This window comes from Grampus griseus (genome assembly GCF_964374135.1).
Source record: "Grampus griseus genome assembly, chromosome: 14".
NCBI lineage: Eukaryota > Metazoa > Chordata > Mammalia > Artiodactyla > Delphinidae > Grampus > Grampus griseus.
The window spans coordinates 83,111,591-83,134,250 of NC_139008.1; the positions used below are offsets into that span (position 1 = coordinate 83,111,591).

General features: G+C 55.5%; 1 protein-coding gene across 1 annotated transcript in view; it reads right to left on the reverse strand.

The window, feature by feature from the left end:
* Positions 1 to 22,660, reverse strand: part of BMP7 (bone morphogenetic protein 7) — an 87,909-nt gene that overhangs the window by 36,731 nt on the left and 28,518 nt on the right. The window contains exon 2 of the mRNA XM_082671012.1: positions 18,948 to 19,140. Within this exon, the coding sequence (XP_082527138.1) occupies positions 18,948 to 19,140 (193 nt within the window). The remainder of the gene's footprint in view (positions 1 to 18,947; positions 19,141 to 22,660) is intronic.

A 22,660-nucleotide genomic window follows, 5' to 3' on the forward strand; every position in this document is an offset into this window, starting at 1 on the left:
GAATGCATCCCATAGTGAGGGCAAGTAAACACTGACTAAGTGGAGTGGAGGAGGGGAAGTGCCCTCTGCGTGACCAAGACAGAGCAAAGCACTGGATTGGGCGGGGGGGGGGGGGGGCGAGGCTGTCCAGGGAAGTGTCTCCTGAGGGAGGCCAGAGGGGTGAGCAAGGCCGATGCAGCCAACAGGGCAGGAAGGGCATTGCAGCAGAGGGAACAGAATTCGCAAAGCCTCATGAGAGAGGCTACCGTGGAGGGGGTGCAGGTACTTGGTGAGCACAGAGGCGTGCGGCGGCACGGAACTGCAGGGCGTCCTGGCCACGGGAAGGTTCAGATGCTGGGAGAACTGAGAGGCTGGCAAGAGTTTTAACCAGGGAGTGGAAATAACTGGCTTTGGGCAAACTCTCCCTCACCCCTGCTCTGACCCTCACCCTGTGGCTCTTTGGGAAACTGCATGGCTGGACATTTTATTTTAAAACCCTGCATGTTGCAAACCGCTTCTGGGCCTCGAGAACATCCCTCAGAAGGCAGCGAGTGATGGAGAAGCCAGAGCTTTCCCAGGCTAACATGATGTCACGGAGCGGGGCATTCATGGCGCTGCTAAGGCTGAGTCAGGCTGGGAAGCCAGCAGCCCGCTGTGCACCTGGAGGCAGCCCAGCCTGCAAACACCAGCCCTGCAGGGAAGCCGGGAAGGAGATCAAAGGAGCCGGCAGAGGAAGTAGGGCGTGGCTGTCATGAGGCTCCCGGGTCAGGGAGGACCCAGCCCAGGTCCCCGCACCCCACCTGGGGCTTCAGGGAATGCCCCACCTTCTTCCAAGTCACCCAGACAGTCCCTGGTGTCCCCGGGGCGGGAAGGTGAAGTCAGAGAGGTCCAAGGCTTTTTTTAAACACTTTTTTTTTTTTTTTAAGGCTGCGCCTGTCCAGGAAGACTAAAATTAAGTCATTTGGGGAGAAAGGTGGAAAAATACACAAAGAAGCACAATATTCTCCTCCCGCAGCCAGAGCCCGAGTCACCAGCCCACAGCGTCCCTGCCCCAGGACCATCTGTCTGCCTGTCTGTCTGTCTGTCTCTCCCTCCTCTCTTCCCTTCCCCATCCTCCACCTGGGCATTCACAGAAGGGTCAAGAACACCCCTGTCCAGGGTCCAAGAGGCCTGTGTCACTGGAGTCAGGGAGCAAATCAGCAGCCGTTAAGGCCTGGGGCTCAATCTGTCCGTCTGCAAGAGGAAGGATTTGGAGTTTACCAAGGTCTCAAAAACTGCTTCCCGGGCTTCCCTGGTGGCGCAGTGGTTAAGAATCTGCCTGCCAATGCAGGCGACACGGGTTCGAGCCCTGGTCGGGGGAGATGCCACATGCCGCGGAGCAACGAAGCCCGTGCCCCACAACTACTGAGCCTGCAGTCTAGAACCCGCGTGCCAAAACTACTGAGCCCGCACAGCACAACTACAGAAGCCCACGTGTCTAGAGCCCGTGCTCCACGACAAGAGAAGCCACCGCAATGAGAAGCCCGCGCATCACAACGAAGAGTAGCCCCCGCTCGCCACAACTAGAGAAAGCCCATGTGCAGCAACAAAGACCCAACACAGGCAAAAATAAATTAATTAATTAATTTTAAAAAAAACCTGCCTCCCATGAATAAGATGTCCAAGGGGGTAAAATGACACGGCTGAAAATCACAAAGGCTCTGTATTCAAGTAAGATCAGGAAGCATCACGTGATCACTGCTTCTTGAGACATTTCATAATGCACACTGGCTCGTTAAAGGTTCTGAGAAACCCTGCTGCAAGGAAATGTCTCCTCCAGCCATGGAGTGCGCTTGCAGAGGCTTTCCAACTCGTGTGTGAAAGCAGGTCACGGGGGCAGGAGGGGAAAGGGATCAAGTCGGCACCTAAAAATGGGATGCAGCTCCCAGCAGGAGGCAACAGTCAGGAGGTCTAAGTGGAGCCCAGGAGCCTCTTTGTGATGACGTCGCCAGGGTGGCCCTTGGGTCACACTTTGGGGGGTCAGGGATGTATGCATGACGACACAAGGCTTTGGGTCCTAGGAAAGCCGAAATCAAACCCCTGTGGAGTGACCCAGGGCAAGCCAACCTCTGTCCTTCAGGTTCTATTGTTTGTAATGTGGGGGTAACGATGAGGACTGTTCTAAGGATGCATCAGCTGGGATGGGACAGTCGAGATGCCGGCACAGAGCTGAAGACTCCAGGCTGAAGGCTCCAGAGTGCAGCAGATTCACTCACCACCACATCGTTCTGACTCTCATTCGAGAGGCAATGATCATAGAACAGGTCTGGCGTGGAGGCGGCCCACCGAACCCTACGATACCTGAGAGGCAGGCAGGTGCTGTTGTCCCCTTGCACAGGTGGGAGACTGAGGCTCAGGGAAGCTTCCAAACGCTCCCGGGGTGGAGGGAGAGCAGCCACCTGGAGGAACCTCAGAGCCTTCCTTCCACCCTCCTCCTCCCCCACTCCGTCTGTCCCCAGCAGCCGGCTAGGCTGTCAGAACCCCGATTCTGAACAGCTAACTGCCCTGCCCTAAACCCTTTATTAGGTCTTAGGATAAAAAAGCCAAAATTCACTAATGTGTTCCATGATAAGGGAGATGATGTAACTGCCGGTCCAAACTGGGAGACTCTGGGGAGAGGAAGGAGGTCATTATTAATTCCAGGTGCGCACATGGGGGCATTTAGTCACCCTCCCTATAGGCTCTGGGTGGTCTGGCCCCCCTCCCTCCCCGACACCTCCTCTCACTCCACTGTCCTTCCACCTGCCCCCCAGGGCCAGCCACTCCAGCCTCCTTTCAGGCTGCCATCTATACCAGACTCTGGCCCACTCCAGGCCTTGGTACATGCTGTTCCCACTGCCTGGAAGACTGTTCCCTGTCCTTTCGCCTCTGTCGTCCCTGGGCACCCTGCAGCTCCTCAGGGAAGCTTCCACTGACACTCTGATGGGTAGGTCCTCATTATACATCCTCGCAGCCTCTCCTTTCCAGCACTCAGGCTAGAGTTTAAATGTGTTCATGTGGTTCTTTGGGTTTTCCTCTTTCCCCAACACATTTTAAGCTCCTTATCGGCCAGAACCAGTCCTACTTTGCTCACCTCCGTCGGAGTCCCAGCACCTAGCAAACAACATAGCACACAGTAGGTCTCAAATAGAAGACCTCTGAATGAATGTGCTGGTATCTTTGGAGTTTCTATCAGCCAAGGAGGTTTTCTGATGTCACTCTCTGTAGTTTGTGTTATTAAAAAGGAAGAGTGAATGTTTTTTCTAATGAGTCAGGTGCTTCCAGAGATGCATTTGCCTCCAGTGCCCTGGGCCTCTGCCCACCATCCACCCTGTACCCACCGGGAGCCCCCTCCCAGGTCACGGGCACTAGGCTGCCTGGTCACACACACTGGTCCGTCCCCAGGCACCTCCACGCTCCCCACCTTCCACAGGTCCTGGCTAGGTAATCACAGGGTGGCCAAACCTCCCCCAGCCAACCCCCAGCTGGAGGCTGCCCGGCTGCCTGGGCTTCATCTCCTCCATTTCTATGCCCTCAGCACCCTGTCAAGGTCAGCTCCTTGGTCTGCACCTGTCAGGAGAAACCAACAGGACGCAGACAGGCAGGGGGCTGCGGCTGGGAAGAAAGTCAATCTCAAATTTACTTTGGGACCCAACTGTTGCTCCTCCTTACTTAAGATCCCAAGGTTTGGGCCCCAGAATTTTCCAGAACCCTGGAGACCTGGCATTCTGTTCACCCTGGGTGGGCTCCATACAGAAACCAAACGATGAGAAGTGAGCCGCGCTGGGGATTTCAGTGCTCGGAGGTGAAACATGAAGGTCCCCGGGGCTGCCCCAGAACAACCAGGCCTTGTGGGGAGCACCATGGAGCTCTGAGATGGGAAATCCCACGTGGCTGGGCAGCTGCCGGCATCTGGCATCGTGGAGGTGGGCGGGCGAGACGCCCAGGACGGGAGACTCATTTTTCAAGACCTTCCCCGGTTGCCCCATTTCCTCCGGCCTCCAGCTCCGGACGGAAATAGCACAAGGTAAGTGCAGCCTCTTTCATGCACACTCAAGGAACAAACACACCAGCACAAACCCAGTGTTTGTGCTGTGTCATCTTTCCTACTTTTTTTTTTTTTTAAAAAACAACCACAGGCTGTTTTAAGATTCCAAACCCAGGCGAAGAAAAGTTAAGTGAACCAGGCAGACAAGGGAGAGAGGAAATGAACTCAGCAGTGGAGTCTGCAGACAGAAGCAAGTGTCCTGAGCACCACAGTCAAGGTTTTCGAGAACAAAGGCCAGACCCGAAGCTCGATGCAGAGGAGGGAGGGGGTGTCTGAGACCAGTGGCTCCTTAAACCAAAGAGTGGCGGCAGGAAGAGGCGAGGCTGAGGACACACCTGCTGTGCCAGGTGCCACAGGTGCCTTGCGCTGCTGGACCCCCGACAGCCTACCAGGTGCACACTCTCTCGTCCTCTGTCATATTCTGGGGCCCCCCGGGAGCAGATCCTGAGTCAAGGACTTGAATGCAAGTGGTTCGTCTGAGAAGTGACCCCAGGAACCACCTGAAGCGGGGCGGGAAGTGAGGCAGGGATGGAAAGGGGCCAAAACACGGAGCTGTGGGCCTCTGGGGCTCACACCCGCTGGGCCCCCGGGGCGCTGCGTGAACACAGCTCAGCCTGGTGCTTCCTGGGTGCGAGGAGGCTGGGCTATATATCCACCTGCGATGGAAGGTGAGGGGCTTTGACTCTGCAGTGAGCTGCACACACTCCTGGGGCAGAGAAAGCCCTGGGCAGGAGAGGCCAGTGCTGAGCGGAAGTATCTCGCGTGCAGCGCCCGTCAGCCATTGCAGTGAGGAAGGACGGAGGCCCTGTCCCAGGTCACAGCTGGCGAGGCCAACACGGCAGGAGTTGCCCACCCTTGGAGGCCAGACATGGGCTGCAGGAGAAACTGCAGGGACCCCCCCTCCCACGATGGCTGGTAGGGGTGGGACCTGGGAGAGAAGACCCAGCGCTGAAGGGGAAGCCGGTGGGCGGTCCCTCTTCCAGCCCAGGAATCAAGACTATGGGCCTCACAGATTCTTCTCCTGGGAATTCAGGGTCGCTGGGATGCACCCCGATCCGCTGCACGTGTAATGCCTGACAAAGCAGGGCTCTGCTGGAAAGCGCTGTCCAAGGAGAACCCCATTTTCCTTCCCTTTGACAATGACCGACTCCCTTGCAGGCTGCTCATTCTCAGTCCCGCTCGAAAACCTGGCTCACAGACCAGCACTCCTACACTTCCCCAGCCTACAGGCCCAACCCTGGAGCCAAAGGTTGAGCCCAAATCCCTAACCTCACATCAAGGGGTAATAAGAAGTCTGCTTCTGGACCCAAGTGTCATCTTTAAAAGAGTCCCTAACTAGGTTCTGAGGAAGAACCAAAAAAACTTAAAATCCTAACTCCGAAAAGGCTCTCATAATCTAGTTTCCATGCAAGAAGGGAAACCACAGGCTTTGTGCCAGGCACCAGAAAGGGGTGGTGTGCACTGGTCGAAAGCCCCAGAGGCCACAGCGCGCTCCAGGCTGAGGACCTAGCGATCCTGACCACCTGCGTCCAGGTTCAGAGGGTGTGGGATTCGAGTTGGAGTTTGAAAGAGGTAAGGTTGAGATAGACGAAGCAACAGTGGGAGAGGATTATGTACAAACGCTCCGTCAAAAGCTGGCTGAGGGGCTTCCCTGGTGGCGCAGTGGTTAAGAATCCGCCTGCCAATGCAGGGCACACGGGTTCGAGCCCTGGTCGGGGAAGATCCCACATGCTGCGGAGCAACTAAGCCCGTGCGCCACAACTACTGAAGCCCACGCGCCTAGAACCCGTGCTCTGCAACAAGAGAAGCCACCGCCATGAGAAGCCCGCACACTGCAACGAAGAGTAGCCCCCGCTCACTGCCAACTAGAGAAAACCTGCGCGCAGCAACGAAGACCCAACGCAGCCAAAAATAAATAAATAAATTTATTTATTAAAAAAAAAAAAAGCTGGTTGACTGTCAAGGTCATCAGAAACAAGCAGAGCCTAAGAAACCCACAGGCAAGATGTGCCCAAGGAGACGTGATGACTAAATGTCATATGATGTCCTGGAAGGGGTCCTGGAGCAGAAGAAAGACACTGGGTAAAAACCAAGAAAATCTGGGTCAATTATTGACTTCAGTTCATAATAATAATGCATCAACATGGGTTCCTTAACTATAGCAAATGCACCAAACTAATGTAAGAGGTTAACAGGGGAGCCCGGCTACAGTGCGTATGGGAGCTCTGTGTGCCACCTAGTCAATGTTTCTGTGAATCTAAACCCATTCTGAAAAGTACGATCTAGTAATAAAAAGTAAATTATGTTTTTCTAAACTCTGGTTTCCAGGGGGGTGGAAGGATTAAACTAGAGTGAGGACTGAAGAGACAGGGAAGGGAGACCAGCTGGGGGAAAGCAGAGGCCAGAAAACAAGGTATCTCTGGAGAAAAGGGGGGTGTGCGAGAGCCAAGCTGGCTGGACCACAGGTCATGTGTGTGTGTGTGTGTGTGTGTGTGTGTGTTGTGTGCCTGTGTGTCTCTCTGTGTGTGTATACGTCTGTATGTGTATCTGTGTGTGTTGCGTGCCTGTATCTCTGTGTGTGTATACGTCTGTATGTGTATCTGTGTGTGTTGCGTGCCTGTATCTCTGTGTGTGTATATGTCTGTATGTGTACCTGTGTGTCTCTGTGTGTGTGTGTATACAGGCGGCAGCTGGAGGTGAGGCTGGAGCTGGACTGTGGAAGGTGTGCATCCCTGCAGTAAAGCACTGGACTCTCAAGGTACAGATGAGAAGCATTCATATGTGTATAGACAGCAACAGATATCTATACCCAGGTCGCTTGCAGGGCCAGCCTCATGGGCATGTGACCTGGGCAATCACCCAGGAGCCCACACATACGAGGGCTCGTGCTTGGTTTAATGCTCTGCAGTCACTGCCTTGAAATCCTTAATGCATTTTTTTTTTTTTTGCCCACGCTGTATGGCATGTGGGATCTTACCCTGACCAGGGATCGAACCCGGTGCCCTCTGCAGTGGGAGGGCAGAGTCTTAACCACTGGACCACCAGGGAAGTCCCCTTTAATGCATTTTTAACAAGTAGTCCCATGTTTCCGTTTTGCACTGGGTCTCACAAAGTATGTGACCAGTCCTGGGAGCTTCTTTTTAACAATTAATAATAATAATTCCATACTGTATGATTCTAACTGTATGACATTCTGCAAAAAGCAAATTTATGGAGACGGTAAGAAGATCGGTGGTTGCCAGGAGCTGAGGGGAGGGGAAGGATGAACAGGCAGAGCACAGAGGATTTTTAGGGCAGTGAAAGTACTCTACATAAAGATACTGTGACGATGGATACATGTCATACACATTTGTCCAAAGCCATAAACTGTACACCAAGAGTCAATCCTGATGTAAACTAGGGACCCTGGGTGATAATGATGTATCGATGGAGGTTCCTCAGTTGTAACAAATGTACCATCTCGTGTGGGATGTGGATAATGGGGGGGCTGTGCACGTGTGGGGATGGGGGCTATAGGGGAAGTCTCTGTACCTTTCCTTCAATTTTGCTGTGAACCTGAAACTGCTCTAAAAAAAATCTTTTTTTAAAAAAAGAATGCTAACAAAGACTTCCGGTCCCTACACCAGATTGGCTGTGGTTAAACACACGAATCTGTATTTTTCTCTTTAAACGTGGTCCCAGGGGGTCCTGACAACAGCTCAGCTTGGGCCTTCCCATCCCAGACCATGGGGCCGATGGATGGACCCGTGTGAGCAGGTACGTGGCTGGAGCTTAGTGGGGCTTTAGGGGAGGATAGCAGTGAGCACGATGAATGGGAGGCAGGAAGGAGACAGGGTGGGGAGGGACTCCCCACTCAAGCCTGGGTCAGGGCCAGCAGCACCCCCTCCGGCTTATCCACAAGCGCAGCATCTCAGGTGCTTCTGCCTGGGCTCCCTGGCTCCCGGGGGCTTTCCCTCCCAGGTGCCAGCACCCCTTCACCTGTGAACATCCAGGGTGGAAGTGCACCTCCCCCTCCCCAGGGGTCCCGCAGGGGACATGTGACAACGTCTGGAGACGTTTTGGGTTGTCGCACCCTGGCAGTGCCATCTCACGAGCAGAGGCCAGGGAGGACGCTAAACACCCTATAGTGCACAGGGCAGCCCCAAGTGTCCGTGATGCCAGGTTGAGAAACCTGCCTCAGACAGCACTGGCGGATGAGGAGGTAGCAGCACGTCAGCTCCCTGACCCGTGAGTGCAGGGAGGGGTACGACTCACCCCTCCAGAAGTCCCTACAGGACGAGGGAGCCGAAGTCACCTTCCGCGGGGCTCTGCCCGGCACCACCCCCTTGCCTGGCTGCCTGTCTTTCCAGGCCCACTTCCCCATGCACCTGCTTTTTCTGGAAACGTTTTCTGATCGTGCACCTTCACACAGTCTTCAGCTCAGGGTCTGACTTCAGGGAAGCCTGACCTGAGACGGGTGGCCAGCAGGCTTCACTCGACGGCAGCTTCACTCGACGGCAGCTTCACTCAACTAGCAGCAGCTGCCTCAGCTAGCGGAGCTGTACTGAGGATTCAGGCCAAGGTCCGGGTAGGCAGGAAGGAGCTCTGTGATCTATTAGCGATGCCTGCCCTGGATCCCTGAGGGGGTGTGGTGGCATGCTCGCCGCACTGCAGGCCAGGTGTCAGCTTTCCTTCCTCCATTTTTGGAGTGACAAAAGGCAAAGCCTTGGACATTGTGGAGAAAAGAAGAAAATGGTGCTGCTGGGGGCTGGTGGTAGGAAGACAAAGGAAGGACCAGTGTCTGGAAGAACCTTGAGCATTTACCCAGATGCTGACCTCCAGCCTGAACTTGAAATAACCAAGGGCTTCCTTAACCATGGTTGACTCCTTTTAAAACGTCCCTTTCCCGGTGATCCTGCATTTCCCATCCTTACTGAGTTCACATCTGAGCAGGCACTTTTCTTCCCAGCTACAGATGACCCACTGCTCATGACCAAACTGAAAAATATTAATTCTCTCTGTCTCCTGCCAAAAAGGCTAAAGCAATTACGGGCCCTGATATGAAACACAGATGTTAATACATTTGGAAAAATAGACTCCTATGGACGAGCAGAGGTCCAAGTATGAAGTGCTTTTGGAATTAAAGCGCTGGGATCAAGTTATACAGCCAGCCCCCAATACTGAAGCCCATTCTTCCAAAATTCATTCCAGTGTAGGGAATCCGGGGCCATGGCACACACGCTGACATGTCCCCTACTTGCAGACGAGAACCAATCCACCCTTGGGTACCCACTGGCACACAAGCTCAAAATAATATAATTATAATCATCACAGGGAAACTTCCCTGGGATTGAAAAGTATTATAATTATGGGCAATTTTCACTTTTTGGAAATTGGGCTCAGATGCTGAGGAAAGGTTGCGAACGAGGTGTTCTCGGGTTTCAGCTCTGGAGGAGAGAACACATTGGAAGGCTTGCTGGGACTGACGGGCCCAAGGTGGGAGGTGTGGGAAGTGTGAGAGGAGGGCCAGCGCTCCCCCGGCCAGCAGGGACCTGTTTCACACGGTCTCGTACCAGCCCCCGTGCTTGGTACTGAAACTCCTCTGTGCAAGACGCAGCCACAGTCTGTCAAGTCAGGAAGCCCACGGCTAGAAGGGCAGATCCTTCATGCACACGTGTTTTGCTGAGCACCTACTATATGCCAGCTTCCAGGTACTAAGGATACAACAGTGAGCAAAACACACTGGACGCCTGCCCTCATGGAGAGATCGTCTCTGGCCCTGCTGCTGGGCCACCATCACGGTCACCACGGCTCCCACTCAGATCTTTGTGGAAAAGCCCGATGAGGCTCATGGCGGGCCACGACCCACCCAAGTTCACGCAGCTTCCAAGTGGTGGAGTGGGAGGCAAATCCAATTGCTTCCAAAGCCCCTGGTCTTTACCAGCTGTCCACACAGCATCACTGGGGCAAGCGGGGCAGGTCTTCCATCTTCTCGGCCTCAGTTTTCTTGTGCAGAAAATACGTTTCCCTCCCATCACCCAATTCCTAGGATTGCCATGAAGGGAAAAGCAAATGTGTATCCATCAGCCAAGGAGGAAAACCAGATGTGACTGGGGACAGATGCAAACTTCCTTTCCTTAACCCTAACCTGCTACTGTGCCTCAGTTTCCTTGCCTGTAAAATGGGGTGGGTGATGGTACCTCCCTCAGGGGGTTGTGGTGGGAAGGACAGAGTGCTCTGGACAATCAGCTTTGTCATCGTCACCGTCAGCAAAGGCAGCCAACTCTTCTCTCAGTTCAGAGAACTGTTATCCACCTGGGAGCGTGTATATTACATCGTGAATTCGAAGGCATCTGCCTCATGGACAAGAGGTAAAGGAGCGGCCCTTTCCACAAGGCGGGTCTGCAAGGGGACTGACTGACGGGACATTTGGTCTCCTTGACCTTCACGGTCATTAAGCATTAAATCCATATGGAATGATGGGAACAGGGCAGGCACAGAAGAAGGTCCTCCTAAAGGCTCCCCAGCGTCATCGTCTGTAACCTCCTCTCCCAAAGAGGCATCTAGGTTGCCATCCGCTCACCTTGGGGAATCCCACACTGGCACTCACCAGCATCAACCACATCTCACGCACTCCTGGGAGGGGACGCAGGGCAGGAGTCTCCACCCACGCTGAACGGATGACGTGACTCCTGCAAGGTCCCACAGATCCTCAAAGGAACAGGAAAGGACAGGATCAAGTCCACCCTGGGGACTTTAAAAAAAACCAGTGTCAAGGCGATACTGGGACCCGTTACATCAGAATTCTGGGGGTGGGGCCCCGAAATTTTACCTAGTGCCTGGTTTTGAATTGCAGGGAGGGTGGGACCTTGGGAGGGTCATTTGACCTCTCTGTGCCCCAATGACCACATCCACAGAACGGGAGGATATAGACGTCTCAAGGTCGTCGTGAGGACTTAGCGTGCGTGCAACTTGCAAGCACTTGACGCACAGAGTTTGTCGCCACCGACTCCCTGACCACCGCTCGTATCTTCCCTGTGAAGCCAGTTAGGGGATGAATTACGGAAGGAAACAAAAGGCACCGAGATTTTAAAAAGCAACAAGGCCCACGATGGCCTTAGCCTGCAGGACAGGAAACCGATGGACATGTGGACATTTGGTCCCGGGCTGCCGAGCAGGGCAGCCCAACTGCGATTTGACTGGCATGACGCGGGGGCTGGACACAGCAGATTGCCATCTGCTCAGCAGGGGGGGGCGCCGGATGCAGGCTTTTTCCAGAGTGAGCCTGTTGGACACCTGAGTGGATCCCAAGGGGCCCTGGCTCCTGCTGGAGCCGCTCTGTGCTGGGATTTGGAGGGGGCCTGGGGGAAGGCAGCCAGAAGTGCCTGGGTGCCCTGGACCAAGCTGCTCTCCCTGGACCTTCCAGGACGTTCCGGCCGTGCCTGGGCAGTCAGTGCTCCCTCCTTGCCCTCTGCGGAGCTCACGCCCTGTGGCGGAGGGTTGTGATGCAAGGTGAAAGCCAGGAGAGTGGAACCGGGCACGCGGGCCTTCAGCAGGAAGGCTCCAGGAGATTCCGGAAGCCTTCAGAACCACAGCCCACAGGACCTCCACCCTCAGCCTGCCCCTTCCCTGTGCCACTGACACTGTTAATCAGGGCCTGGACCACACTTGGGGCTCAGTCCAATGGGAGAGAAACAGTGTTGTTGGAGAGACCAAGGCAAGAGGAACTTGGGGGCCTGGGCTAGAAGAAATCTCTCCCCTTCTTTTTCCTGGGCGCATAGGACAGCCCACAGGGGAGGGAGAAGAGAGAGCTCAGCCACCTGTTCTCAGACCTGGCTACACAGAGAAGCACCTGGGAGCTCAGAAAATACTGAGGCCCAGCCACACCCCAGACCCTGATGTAGCCAGAGTCGGAAAAGCCCCCCCCCCGCAGGTGATTCTAATGCACGGCCAGGGGTGAGGACCGCAGCTGGGGACTCACAGTCGCCCTGTTTGAGCCTGTTTACTCCAGGGAAGGAAATCCATACAAGCAAGAAGCCCCAGGGTGCTGCCGTGGCCAGGAACACGAGCCCTGGAGTCCAAGAGACCTGAGGCTAAGTCCCGCCTCTGCCCCATTTGAGCTGTGGGATCTCAGGTAAGTTACTTCCCCTCTGAGCCGGTCTCTACACCTGTAAAATGGGGATATCAAGCCTTCGCAGAATCATTTCCAAGGTCCTCAAGGAAGGTGAAGTGCTCTGCGGTGCGACCACGCCCCTTGGTCCAGACAGGCTCATGGTGACTGAAGTCAGATAAAAAGCAGTCTCGTGGGCCTCCCTGGCGGCGTGGTGGTTAGGAATCCGTCTGCCAATGCAGGGGACATGGGTTCGAGCCCTGGTCCGGGAAGATCCCACGTGCCGCGGAGCAACTAAGCCCGTGCGCCACAACTACTGAGCCTGCGCTCTGGAGCCCACGAGCCACAACTACTGAAGCCCGCGTGCCTAGAACCCGTGCTCTGCAACTAGAGAAGCCACCGCAATGAGAAGCCTGCGCACCGCAACAAGGAATGGCCCCCACTCGCCACAGCTAGAGAAAGCCCGCGCGCAGCAACGCAGACCCGACGCAGCCAAAAATAAATAAATAAAATAAATAAAATAATTAAAAAAAAAAAAAGCAGTCTCGTTACCAAGTTCTTTACCTTTATCTGATGCGACAAAGACTTGGGAAGGGTCCGATGACCCGCCGCCCTGAGGCCACCCTGGGGCATGGAGACCACAATGTCCCCACAGTGGGGGGCCCTGTCCACCCGGCGCCTTCTCGCCCGCCTCTGTGCATCGCATCCCCTGGGAGCTTGTCAGAAACACAGAAGCTCAGGCTGCACCCCAGCCACCTGACTTGGAACCTGCGTTTTCATCTGATGCCGGAGGAGCCGTGTCACTGAGCTGAGCTTTTAAAGGGCGAGGATGGCCCTGGGCTTGGGTCAGGGAAGCTCTGGACGAAGCTTCCTTCTCGAGGGAAGGCAGGAGCTGCAGCAGGCGTGCGAATTCCTGGAGGGTGGGGACACCGGCTGAGGAGACCCGTGGCACCTCCTCTGTGCAGGGAGCTGGGAGCCTTGGGGCGGGGCTGCTGGCGGGGCTGCAGGTTACAAGGTCCCCACGTGGGCAGCACGGGCACAGCGCTGGCCTCCACCCTCCTCAATGCCCGCGGCTGCCTTGGGGCGAAGGGAACTGGCGAGCAGCCCCTCGGCCCCCCTCCCCCTCCGGCCCGTCACGGGGACGGTTCCCTCTTCCTCGAGTGATTCAGGCTACGGCTGATCCAATCTTGGCCCCAGAGACCACTCTGAGGTCACCTCCTGGCAGCCAAGGTCCCTGAGACAGACCGAGGGACAGTTTTTATCCAGCTGTCAACTTCATCTCGACCTTGGCAGTGACTGACTCCCTGCAAGCGGGTTCTGCTGGCCCGCGGGCCCCAGGGTGTCTCACTGACCAGCTGGACCCCCTACCAGTGGGGCCGCACTGCAGGGAGAAAGCGTGGACCTGCGAGGAGAGGGCTGGGGCGGGGTGAGGCTGGAAAACGCCCAGCCTGAGTTCCACGAATGAAGCCCGTTAGCTTGCAGGACACCCACCTCAAACAGCCTCATCTTGAGCTGGAACCAGGGTTAGAGCCAAGGGGGACAGAAGTGGGACCAGCTCCTGGAAGCCAAGCCCCGACTGGCCAGCCCCTGACCCAGGGTTCCTAAAAGGAGGGCAAGACTGCAAGCCCTTCGCCGCCCCCCACCCTCCCCAGCAAGGCCACTGGAGCCAAGGCCACCATCCCCAGACCTGCCTCTCGGCCCCCGCTCACCCCACAGCCGGCCAAGGGCGGCCTCTCCAGCTGCAAGTGGAGCCCAAAGGCCGTGGAAGTCCTCCAGCTCGGCTCATTATCGGAATTTAATCTGGATTCCAAGAGATCAAGAGGAGTCTGTAGAAAGTGGCTGCCACAGGGGGAGCGATGCTGAGGCCGACCCAAAGCCAGCTAAGCCCCGGCACGCCCAGGGCTTTCCTGGAGCTCAGGCAGAGGCTCGCCAGATGTCCCAGCTCCGAGCTCTGCGCAGCTGGGCGGTTGGTGTCAGGGAGGCCACGGCTCCCTTAGCAGAGGGAGCAGGGGGCCACACAGCAGGGCGGCGGGGGCCGGATCAGAACTCCTCTCGGGCTCAGATGAGCCAAAGGCCTTCTGCTTGAAGAGGATGTGTGGTCCAGGCTGTGGAAACGCAAACAAGCGCTCCACCTCCAAGCAAGCTTAGGCCTGCATCCCCATCAGAAACGGCGAAATTAAGGGATTTAGCATAGAGGGCAAAGGCAGTACCACCACCCAGACCTGGAGCCCTTCATCTTCCTAAGCAGGTCTCTGCGTTCCCCGTGATGGTGGTGGTGATGGTGAGGATGGTGGTGATGGTGGCAGCGATGGTGATGATTCTAATAGCGGGGAAGCCTTTATTGAGAGCTTACTATGTTCTAAGTAGGTATGGTAACTCCCTTTATCCTCACCACAGCCCTGGGAGGTAGATTCAGTTATTATCCCCATTGTATAGAGGAGGAAACCGAGGCTCTGAGGGGTTACTACTTCCCAAGGTCACACTGGTACATAATGTCGGGATGCGAATCTATACTCTTCAAAGCTGGGTTATCCCACCTGGGGAACAACATAATAGGATCATTTTGCTCTGGAGTCAAAAACAGAACCTACCCAGAAGAAAAATCAGTAATTTTTTGGAAAAAATGTTCACCTTTTAACTCTTGGAGCATGAGGGCCTTGCTTCCTTCTTTCAAGTATAGATAGGGGGCTTCCCTGGTGGCGCAGTGGTTAAGAATCCTCCTGCCAAAGCAGGGGACACGGGTTCGGGCCCTGGTCCGGGAAGATCCCACATGCCGCGGAGCAACTAAGCCCGTGCGCCACAACTACCGAGCCTGTGTTCTAGAACCCACGAGACACAACTACCGAAGCCCGTGCGCCTAGAGCCTGTGCTCCGCAAGAGAAGCCACCGCAATGAGAAGCCCGCGCACCGCAACAAAGAGTAGCCCCCCGCTCGCCGCAACTAGAGAAAGCCCTTGCGCAGCAACGAAGACCCGGCGCGGCCAAAAATAAATAAATAAAAAATAAATAAATTCCAGAAAAAGAAGTATAGATAGGAGGTTTAGAAATCTAAAGCAAGCAGCCCCTTGCGGCCCTCCTGCGGCCTCTCGGTCCACTCTCTGCTCTGCTTTACGCTTTGCACCTGCCGTGTCCTCCTGCGTCTCCTCCTCTGTTTGAATGTGACCTCCTCAAGGGCTCGGACTGGGGTCTGGTCACGTCCACCATCGCCCAGCACAGCAGGTACTCAAACATTTGCTGAGGGGGGACTCGGTCTCCCAGCAAAGCCCAAAGCCCCCCGAGGCAGGAATTCCCAACGCTGGCCTGAGCGTCCCCAGAGGTGGCCTGTGGCCAAGCTGCTCTTCGGGGCAACCTGCCACGCCGGCCACAGAGCCACTGACAGCTGTCCTGTCCCGCCTGTCCCTCTTCCAACCACAGTGACTCAGGCCTTCTCCCCTCCCAGGGCCTCTGGATCCACCCCATGGAGCTAAGGCAGGGCTGAGGAGGCAGCCACTTCAAACTGTTATGGGACCAGTGCCCACGAAGTCAGCAGGTTGACACAGACAGAAGGCTGAGGGGCTGCCAGCAGGCACTAGGGAAGCCAAAGGCTTGTGTTTCTTCTAAGTGAGGACCCAGTGGCTCACACCCACCCCCGCATCATCACCTCCCTTCTGTCCTTCTAACAAACATGCTTGTCTGCACCTTAGGACAGTGGCCCTTGCGGTTCCCCGGAGATACTCTCCCCGCACCCCATTTCAGTTCCTTCTAGTCCTTCAAATATCCCCAGCTCAACAGGCCGTCAAGGACCACCAGTCACCTTGTCTGGCCAGTGGGCCTATTTATTTGCTTATTTGCTGACTGCCCGTCTTCACCCCCTGTTATGGATGGAATTGTATCTCCTAAGAAGATGCGCTCAAGTCCTACCACTGGTGTCTCTGAATGTGACCTTATTTGGAATTAGGGTCTTTATGAACATGATCAGTTAAGTAATGAAAAGTCATGCTGGAGCAGGACGGCCCCTAAGCCAAGATGACTGGTCTCCTTAACAGAAGAGGAGAGAGGCACACAGAGAGGATGCCAGAGCCATGTGACAACGGAGGTGGAGATGGGAGCGGCGCCGCCGAGCGCCAGGAACGCCATCGACGGCAGCACCAGAAGCTGGAAGAGGCAGGAAGGATCCTCCCCTGCAAATTTCAGAAGGAGCACAGCCCGCTGACACCCTGATTTCAGACTTCCGGCCCCCAGCACTGTGAGAGAGCACATTTCTATCGTTTCAAGCCACCCAGTGTGTGGTGCTTCGTGAGGGCAGGAAACCGGTACACCCCTCACACAGAGTTGAGACGAGGTCCCTGCCCCCGTGAGCCGGGCTGGTTTATTCCAGCGGTTTAGCAGCAGTGGTTGAATAAGCAAATGGCTGGGCTCCCACGGGTCTCTCCAAATGCAGTGGCCTCTGCGCAGCCCACCCGCCCCGCGAGGGAGGCACGTGCACGCCAGGCCCGTCTCGCCCGTTGCTGGGTCTCCGCTGCTCTTCCCGGCGCGTGGAGTGGAGCGGGCGCACACGGCAGACGTGGGGCCGAGGGGTGGGGTGCCCCTCGCGTCAAGGGCGGGGCCTGAGGATGCTCCAGACATGAAGAAAGCTCCCACGCACGTGAGGGAGGGGCCCACGCCAGCAGCATCCCAGCTGACCCCAGAGACCGCCGGCCAGGGAGGACGAATGCCTTCCTGCGTGGAGAACTTGGGGGAAGAGCTGCACAGGCGACACCAGCCCACCCTTCCGGTCCCGCTCAGCCAAAGGCCATCGGGGCAGCTACGTTCCTGAGGTTAAACCTCTGGGTGGAGGTTTCTGAGGCAGCTTTGGGGAGCCTGCCAGGAGGCCCTGGGGTGTGAGCAGGGCTTGGCTTTTGCACAAGTGGACCGATCGAGTGCTACTGACAGATAGCCTCTGGGTATCTGCCTCGCCCCAGTTGGTCAGGCTTCAGGAGAAAACAGCCAAACATGTGCTCTCGTTCAAGAGTCCCGGGGGATCCGTCAGAGTACAGAGCAAACATGTTACCCTGGGGGACTGAACTCAATGCTTCTTATTGAAATTGGGTCTGGGGGCCAGGGTCCAGCCCACCAGGGTGAAGTGGGGCACCTGAGTGCCTTTAGTAAGATTCGGAGGTGACTGCCAAGGCTGTCTGCTGCCCGCACCCCCTTCCGAGCCACACCCACATTCCAGAAAGGTGCCATCCCCTCAGGGAGGGTCTGCCATCCTCTCTAGCAGGGGAGCAGTACAGGGCAGTGCATTCAAGCGGGCGCTCTAAAATGCAAACTTAATCCACACTGAGACGCCACGTGTCACCCATCAGACAGACTAAGATCAAAACAGTGCAATAAGAGCCCATGCTGGGGAGCACATGGGGCCACAGTCCCCCTCCATGTGGCTGGCAGAAGTATATATTGACACAGCCTCCAAAGGGAGCAGTTCAGCAAAATCTATCAGAGTCACCAAGGTATGCGCCCCCGACCCCACAATTCTATTTCTAGAACTATATCCGACTGATAGACAAGCACGTGTGTTATACGCCCCACCCACACCGTCTATAATTCGGAAAAGTTGAGAATCCACCTTGTGCCCGCAGGAAACTGGCTGAATACCTTAGAGCACAACCCACACGACTGGAGACGCGTGGTGATGAAAAGAACGAGGATGCCCCCTGGGAAGGGACGTGGAAGGATGGTCAAGGTTTACTGTCAAGACTGTCAAGGTTTAGTGATAGAAGTAGGTGCAGGAGAGACTCTATGACGAGATATCACTTGTGAAAAGATATAAATGCACACGTATCTGCTGATTTGAGACAACACGAGAAACTGGGCGCAGAGGCAGTTAACGAAGGCGAAACACTGGAAACACTCAAGACAAGCTTGGTTTTCTTAGTATTTAAGATGACCTTCCAAATGACAGTGCCTGCCAAGCCAGGTGCTGAGAGTCGCTATGTCCCCAAACGTGCTACGAGGTCCCCTTTCCTGCTGAAGACGCTAGGACAGCCCAGCAGAAGGGGGCGTCCACACCACCTTTCTTCCGTCATGAGGAGTGGCAGGTGGTGCCGGTGGGAGTAAAAGTCCAAGAGCCCGCGATGTCCAAAAACCCAGCCACCAGGCAGCACCACCTCGGGACTGCAGGAGATATGGGAACATACGTATATGTATAACTGATTCACTTTGTTATAAAGCAGAAACTAACACACCATCGTAAAGCAATTATACCCCAATAAAGATGTTAAAAAAAAAAAAAAAAGAAGTTCCAGCCCATTCTCTCAGCCTTCTCACCTCTCAGAGGACTTTGAAACGAAACGGAAGGGTCTCAAGAAATGAAAGTCCTTCAACCCAAGCTTTTCGTTCCTGACCTCAAGATTCCTGGAAGGCTCAGAGTTCTCTGACCGTTTATTTTTGATTTGGGGATTTTTATCCCCTAGCATTTTATTACAAATGGCCACTTTCATTGGTGGCCTGACATCACATGGGAGAGAAGCAGACCGTCAAAAACGCTTCTTCCTCTTCCTCGTTCCCCCTAAACACAGGCTGACCCAGACTACCCATAATTCCTCACGGGGGCCACCCAATCCCTGGCTCACCTGGCTGTCCCCTATTCCTAACTCGATCTGCTGATGGTGATAGTTTTAAGAGGTGGAGACATACACCATACACCATCTCTAAAAAAAGATACTCCATCCAGGGCACGTGGCTGGTGATCCACGGGGGGAGCGGTCATGACCAGTCTGGTCGCATCCTCTGGCCACCAGCTCCTCTGCAGCTGAAGCAGCTCAGGACCTCTCCCAGGCACCAGTACAGCACCCACCTGCCCAAGTGTTCCTGCAGCACCTGGTAAACGCTGATCCGGAACGTCTCGTTACTGAAGTGTTCCCGGATGTGGTCCTTGTAGATCCGGAATTCGGCTGCAGTCACCGCTTCCCCTTCTGGGATCTTGGAAAGATCAAACCGGAACTCCCGGTGGTGGTAGCGTGGGTGGAAGAACTCTTTGTCGTGTTCCACTGCAAAGGGGAGAAAACACACATCGGCACCAAAAGCTCATTAGTGACTGGGTTTCACTCTCCCAGCTCAGAGTCCAAGCATCTTGCCTAAGCTCGATGGAGACTTGCCCAGGGCCGGTGACCCCTGGTGATGACTGCCTGTTCCAGGCTGACCTGCAGCAGACTACAGGTCACAGGCTCAGACCCCGTGGTCACCTTGGACAATAAGAACAATGAACTCTGCACCAACTTGCTGGGGAGAGTGGGGTACTGACCAAGTCATCCCAGAGGCCCTGGACAGGCCTGGGCTCCCGGGACTCAGGCCTGGGCTCAAATCCAGACTCAGCCACTACCAAGCTGGGTGGGCTTGGACAAGCGCCAGGTTAGCTATCCAGACCTCAGTTTCCTCATCTGAAAAATGGGAATAATAATCCCCCTTCATGGGTTGCTGTGAGAGTTAAGTGATCTAATTCATATAAATAGCTTAACCACTGGAAGGGCTGGATAGCTGTGAGCTACAGTGTAAACGTCAACCTTACTATGCCTATCATGGGTTACCTAGGCCAGTGGTGCTCAGCCCTGGCTGCGTGTGACAATCACCATGGGAACTTTGAGAACACATTGATGCCCTAGCCCAGTGGGGGCTGGTAAACGTTTAATAACCGGCTCTCTAGGACCCGATCTGTGGTGTTTGCCAATTTTCATCTTGGAAGATTTCAAGCTACCAAAGTGAAGTCACTGAGAACAGTGGTGGGCAGACTGGCACAAAGTGGGCTCCAGTACCCTGCCCCTCTCGGAACCAAATGAATCACTATCTTTGGGGAAGGGGCCCAGAAACCTGTACTTTTTAAAGCACCCCAGATGTCTCTAACAGCAGCCAGGGTTTACACAGCCTTAGACAAAAAGAAGAAAAAGAGGTGAACGGCAGCATCTTGGCAGGGAGGGTGGGGGGTTTGGAAGAGGACTTCAGGACAAAACAAGGTCAAGGGACCAAGCCCTTCTCCCTTATACTGGCAGTGACACTAGACTAAGCCATTATGTCCACTTCATAGACGGCGAACACCAAGATGGATGTAAGTGCAAGAGCGATGCTTCGGGGAGTGGGCCCCTGGTTCCCAAGGATCGTGCATCCTTTGGACTAACATGGAGCAGCAACGAAGGTGAGCATCGTCGGTGTTGCAAAGATGCAGGATGGCCAAGCCCAGGTGGGCCTGCAGCATCTGCAGGTACCCTTCATCTCCTGGGAGATACAGCCCAGTCTCCACTTCCTGCCTCGGGGGTGGGGAACCAGAGAGACAGGGCGGGAGAGTGCACCCAGCTTGGCCAGAAGGGAGGAGAAACATGACCAGCGAGCTTCAGCTTTCTCAGCGTGAAAGCCCTCAGGCTGGGGGGTTAGGGCTGCCACAGGTGCAAGCAGGACGAGGACGCGTGAATGCCTTTGAGGAAGGAGGTTCACAGCACTGGCAGCCCAAAGGCCCTTTAAAAACCAAAAATCTGTTTTAAACCTTAATAATATGACTGGCCCAGGGCATTTCCACTTTGATTTATGGAGAAGATGAGGATGCAGGGTCTACTGCGGCAGCCTCTGCAAAGTGCCCCCCACGGGGGATCGAGGGAGCCTCGGGAGGGGACCCCAGGGGAAGGGGGCCTCTGTCACTAGGGAAATGCCCCGGGCCAGTCTTGGTCACCCTTCTAGCTCATTCAGCCCTCACGTCACCCTAGGAGGTGAGCACAATGCCGCGTCGGTAGGGGTAGGGGTGCACCTGAGACCCAAGAGGCGTGGTGCGGCCTCCCAGGGTCGGGGAGCTGAGACTGAAACCGAGGTCCCACCCAACCCGAGGCCTTAACCACACATCTCAGTGGCAGTGCTGACAGCTCAGCAAGGGGAGTTCCTTGGCGTGTCTGTTAGAATGTTTTCACTGCATTACAACATACGTGTTGTATGTGCACAACATAGGGGTGCAGTTCAGTGAACTGTCACAGTGAACCCACCATGGGACCTTCTCCCAGATCAAGAAACAGAACATTACCAGTGCCCCCTTCCTCTCCCCCCAACTTCTCAAACCAGAGGTTAGTTTTGCTTGTTTCTGAACATTATAAACAGGGAATAATACAGTATCTATCCTTCTGTGCCAGGCTTCTTTCACTCAACAGCGTTTGTGCGATTCATCCAGGTTGCTGTGGACGTTCATTCCTCCTCGTTGCTGTACAGTATTCCACAGCTCGATTACAGCCCTGTTCACGGATCCATCCCACAGGACACGGGCGTCTGGGTAGTTTCCAGTTTGGGGCTCTGCGAGCAGCGCTGCTGTGCACATCCGGGCACCCGTATTTCCGGGGGGGGGGGGGCGGGCAGGCACACCCGGAAGTGGAGCTGTGCGTGTTCGATATCGCGCCCGAGCACTTTTATGTACGGGGGGCGGGGGTGATGGAAGAAGGCAAGTCTGTCCTGCCAAAGACGTGGGCACAGTCTGGGGATGACTCCTGTTCTCCTCAGGTACTTTTCTGCAGGGGACTCTGGGTGGGGGGCTGAGGGGGAGGCGACAACTCCTGGAGAGAATCCCTGCGCCCCAGTGAGCGGCCGGAGGGTGCACCCCTGCCCCCCTGAGCTCCCTCGCAGTGAACTCAGCCGCGTCGGCCCCAGCCCCAGCACCCCACCCAAGCCAAGGTCACCAGAGACCACCCACAACCAAATGGAAAGGACACCCTATGGTCACCATTTTTCTGGACCTCCAGGCAGCAGCGGCCAACATGTGGCTCTTCCAGCCTCGGCAGACCTTGCCCTCCTGCAGTCCCCTTCACTGTGAACACTTGGCTGTCTGCCGCCCACCCCACCCCATCCTTCTGGCCACTCCTTGAAACATCCCCTTAGATATTTCCATTTACAGGAGTTGACATGCAGCTAAGGAACACCAGGAGTGGCCCCCCATGCTGACAGACTACACAGATACAGTCTCTATTTCCAACCGTCTTCCCTTCCCCCCCAGCGGAGCCAAACCCCCAAAGGCCAGAAAGAACCCCTGAGGTGTGCGATGCTTCAGTATTCAGCGAGCGAGCAAGCCAGCTTCGTGCCGTTGTGCACAGGAGCCTCGGGCACGGTGCCTGGGACTCGGCGAGACCCCGACAGACCCCGGTGCCCCTGCTCCCAGCGCGGGGACAGACCATGCCTCACCACAGCTCCTACTGGCAAACACAGCCATCAACCCGAGCAGAGAATGGGACAGTGGACCCACAATTTACAAATGAAGATGGCTGAAGAACCCAGAAGTGCAAAAAGGCACGTGCTCCGTGACGGTTCTCGCGTTGAGCACTCTTGGCCATCACGTGGTGGATCCAGGCGAGGCAGGATTGAGCCCCATTTGACAGATGAGGAAACTGAAGCTCAGGGAGGAAAGGTAACTTGCCCGAGGCCACACGTTAGGTGAGTGCCTGAGCGCCGAAACCCCACTCTTGACCTTTACACTCCCTGGAGCCGGGTGGCCTGAGTTCAGATCTCAGCTGTGCACTGCCTGTGGTCTTGGCCCAGTTACTTAACCTCTGT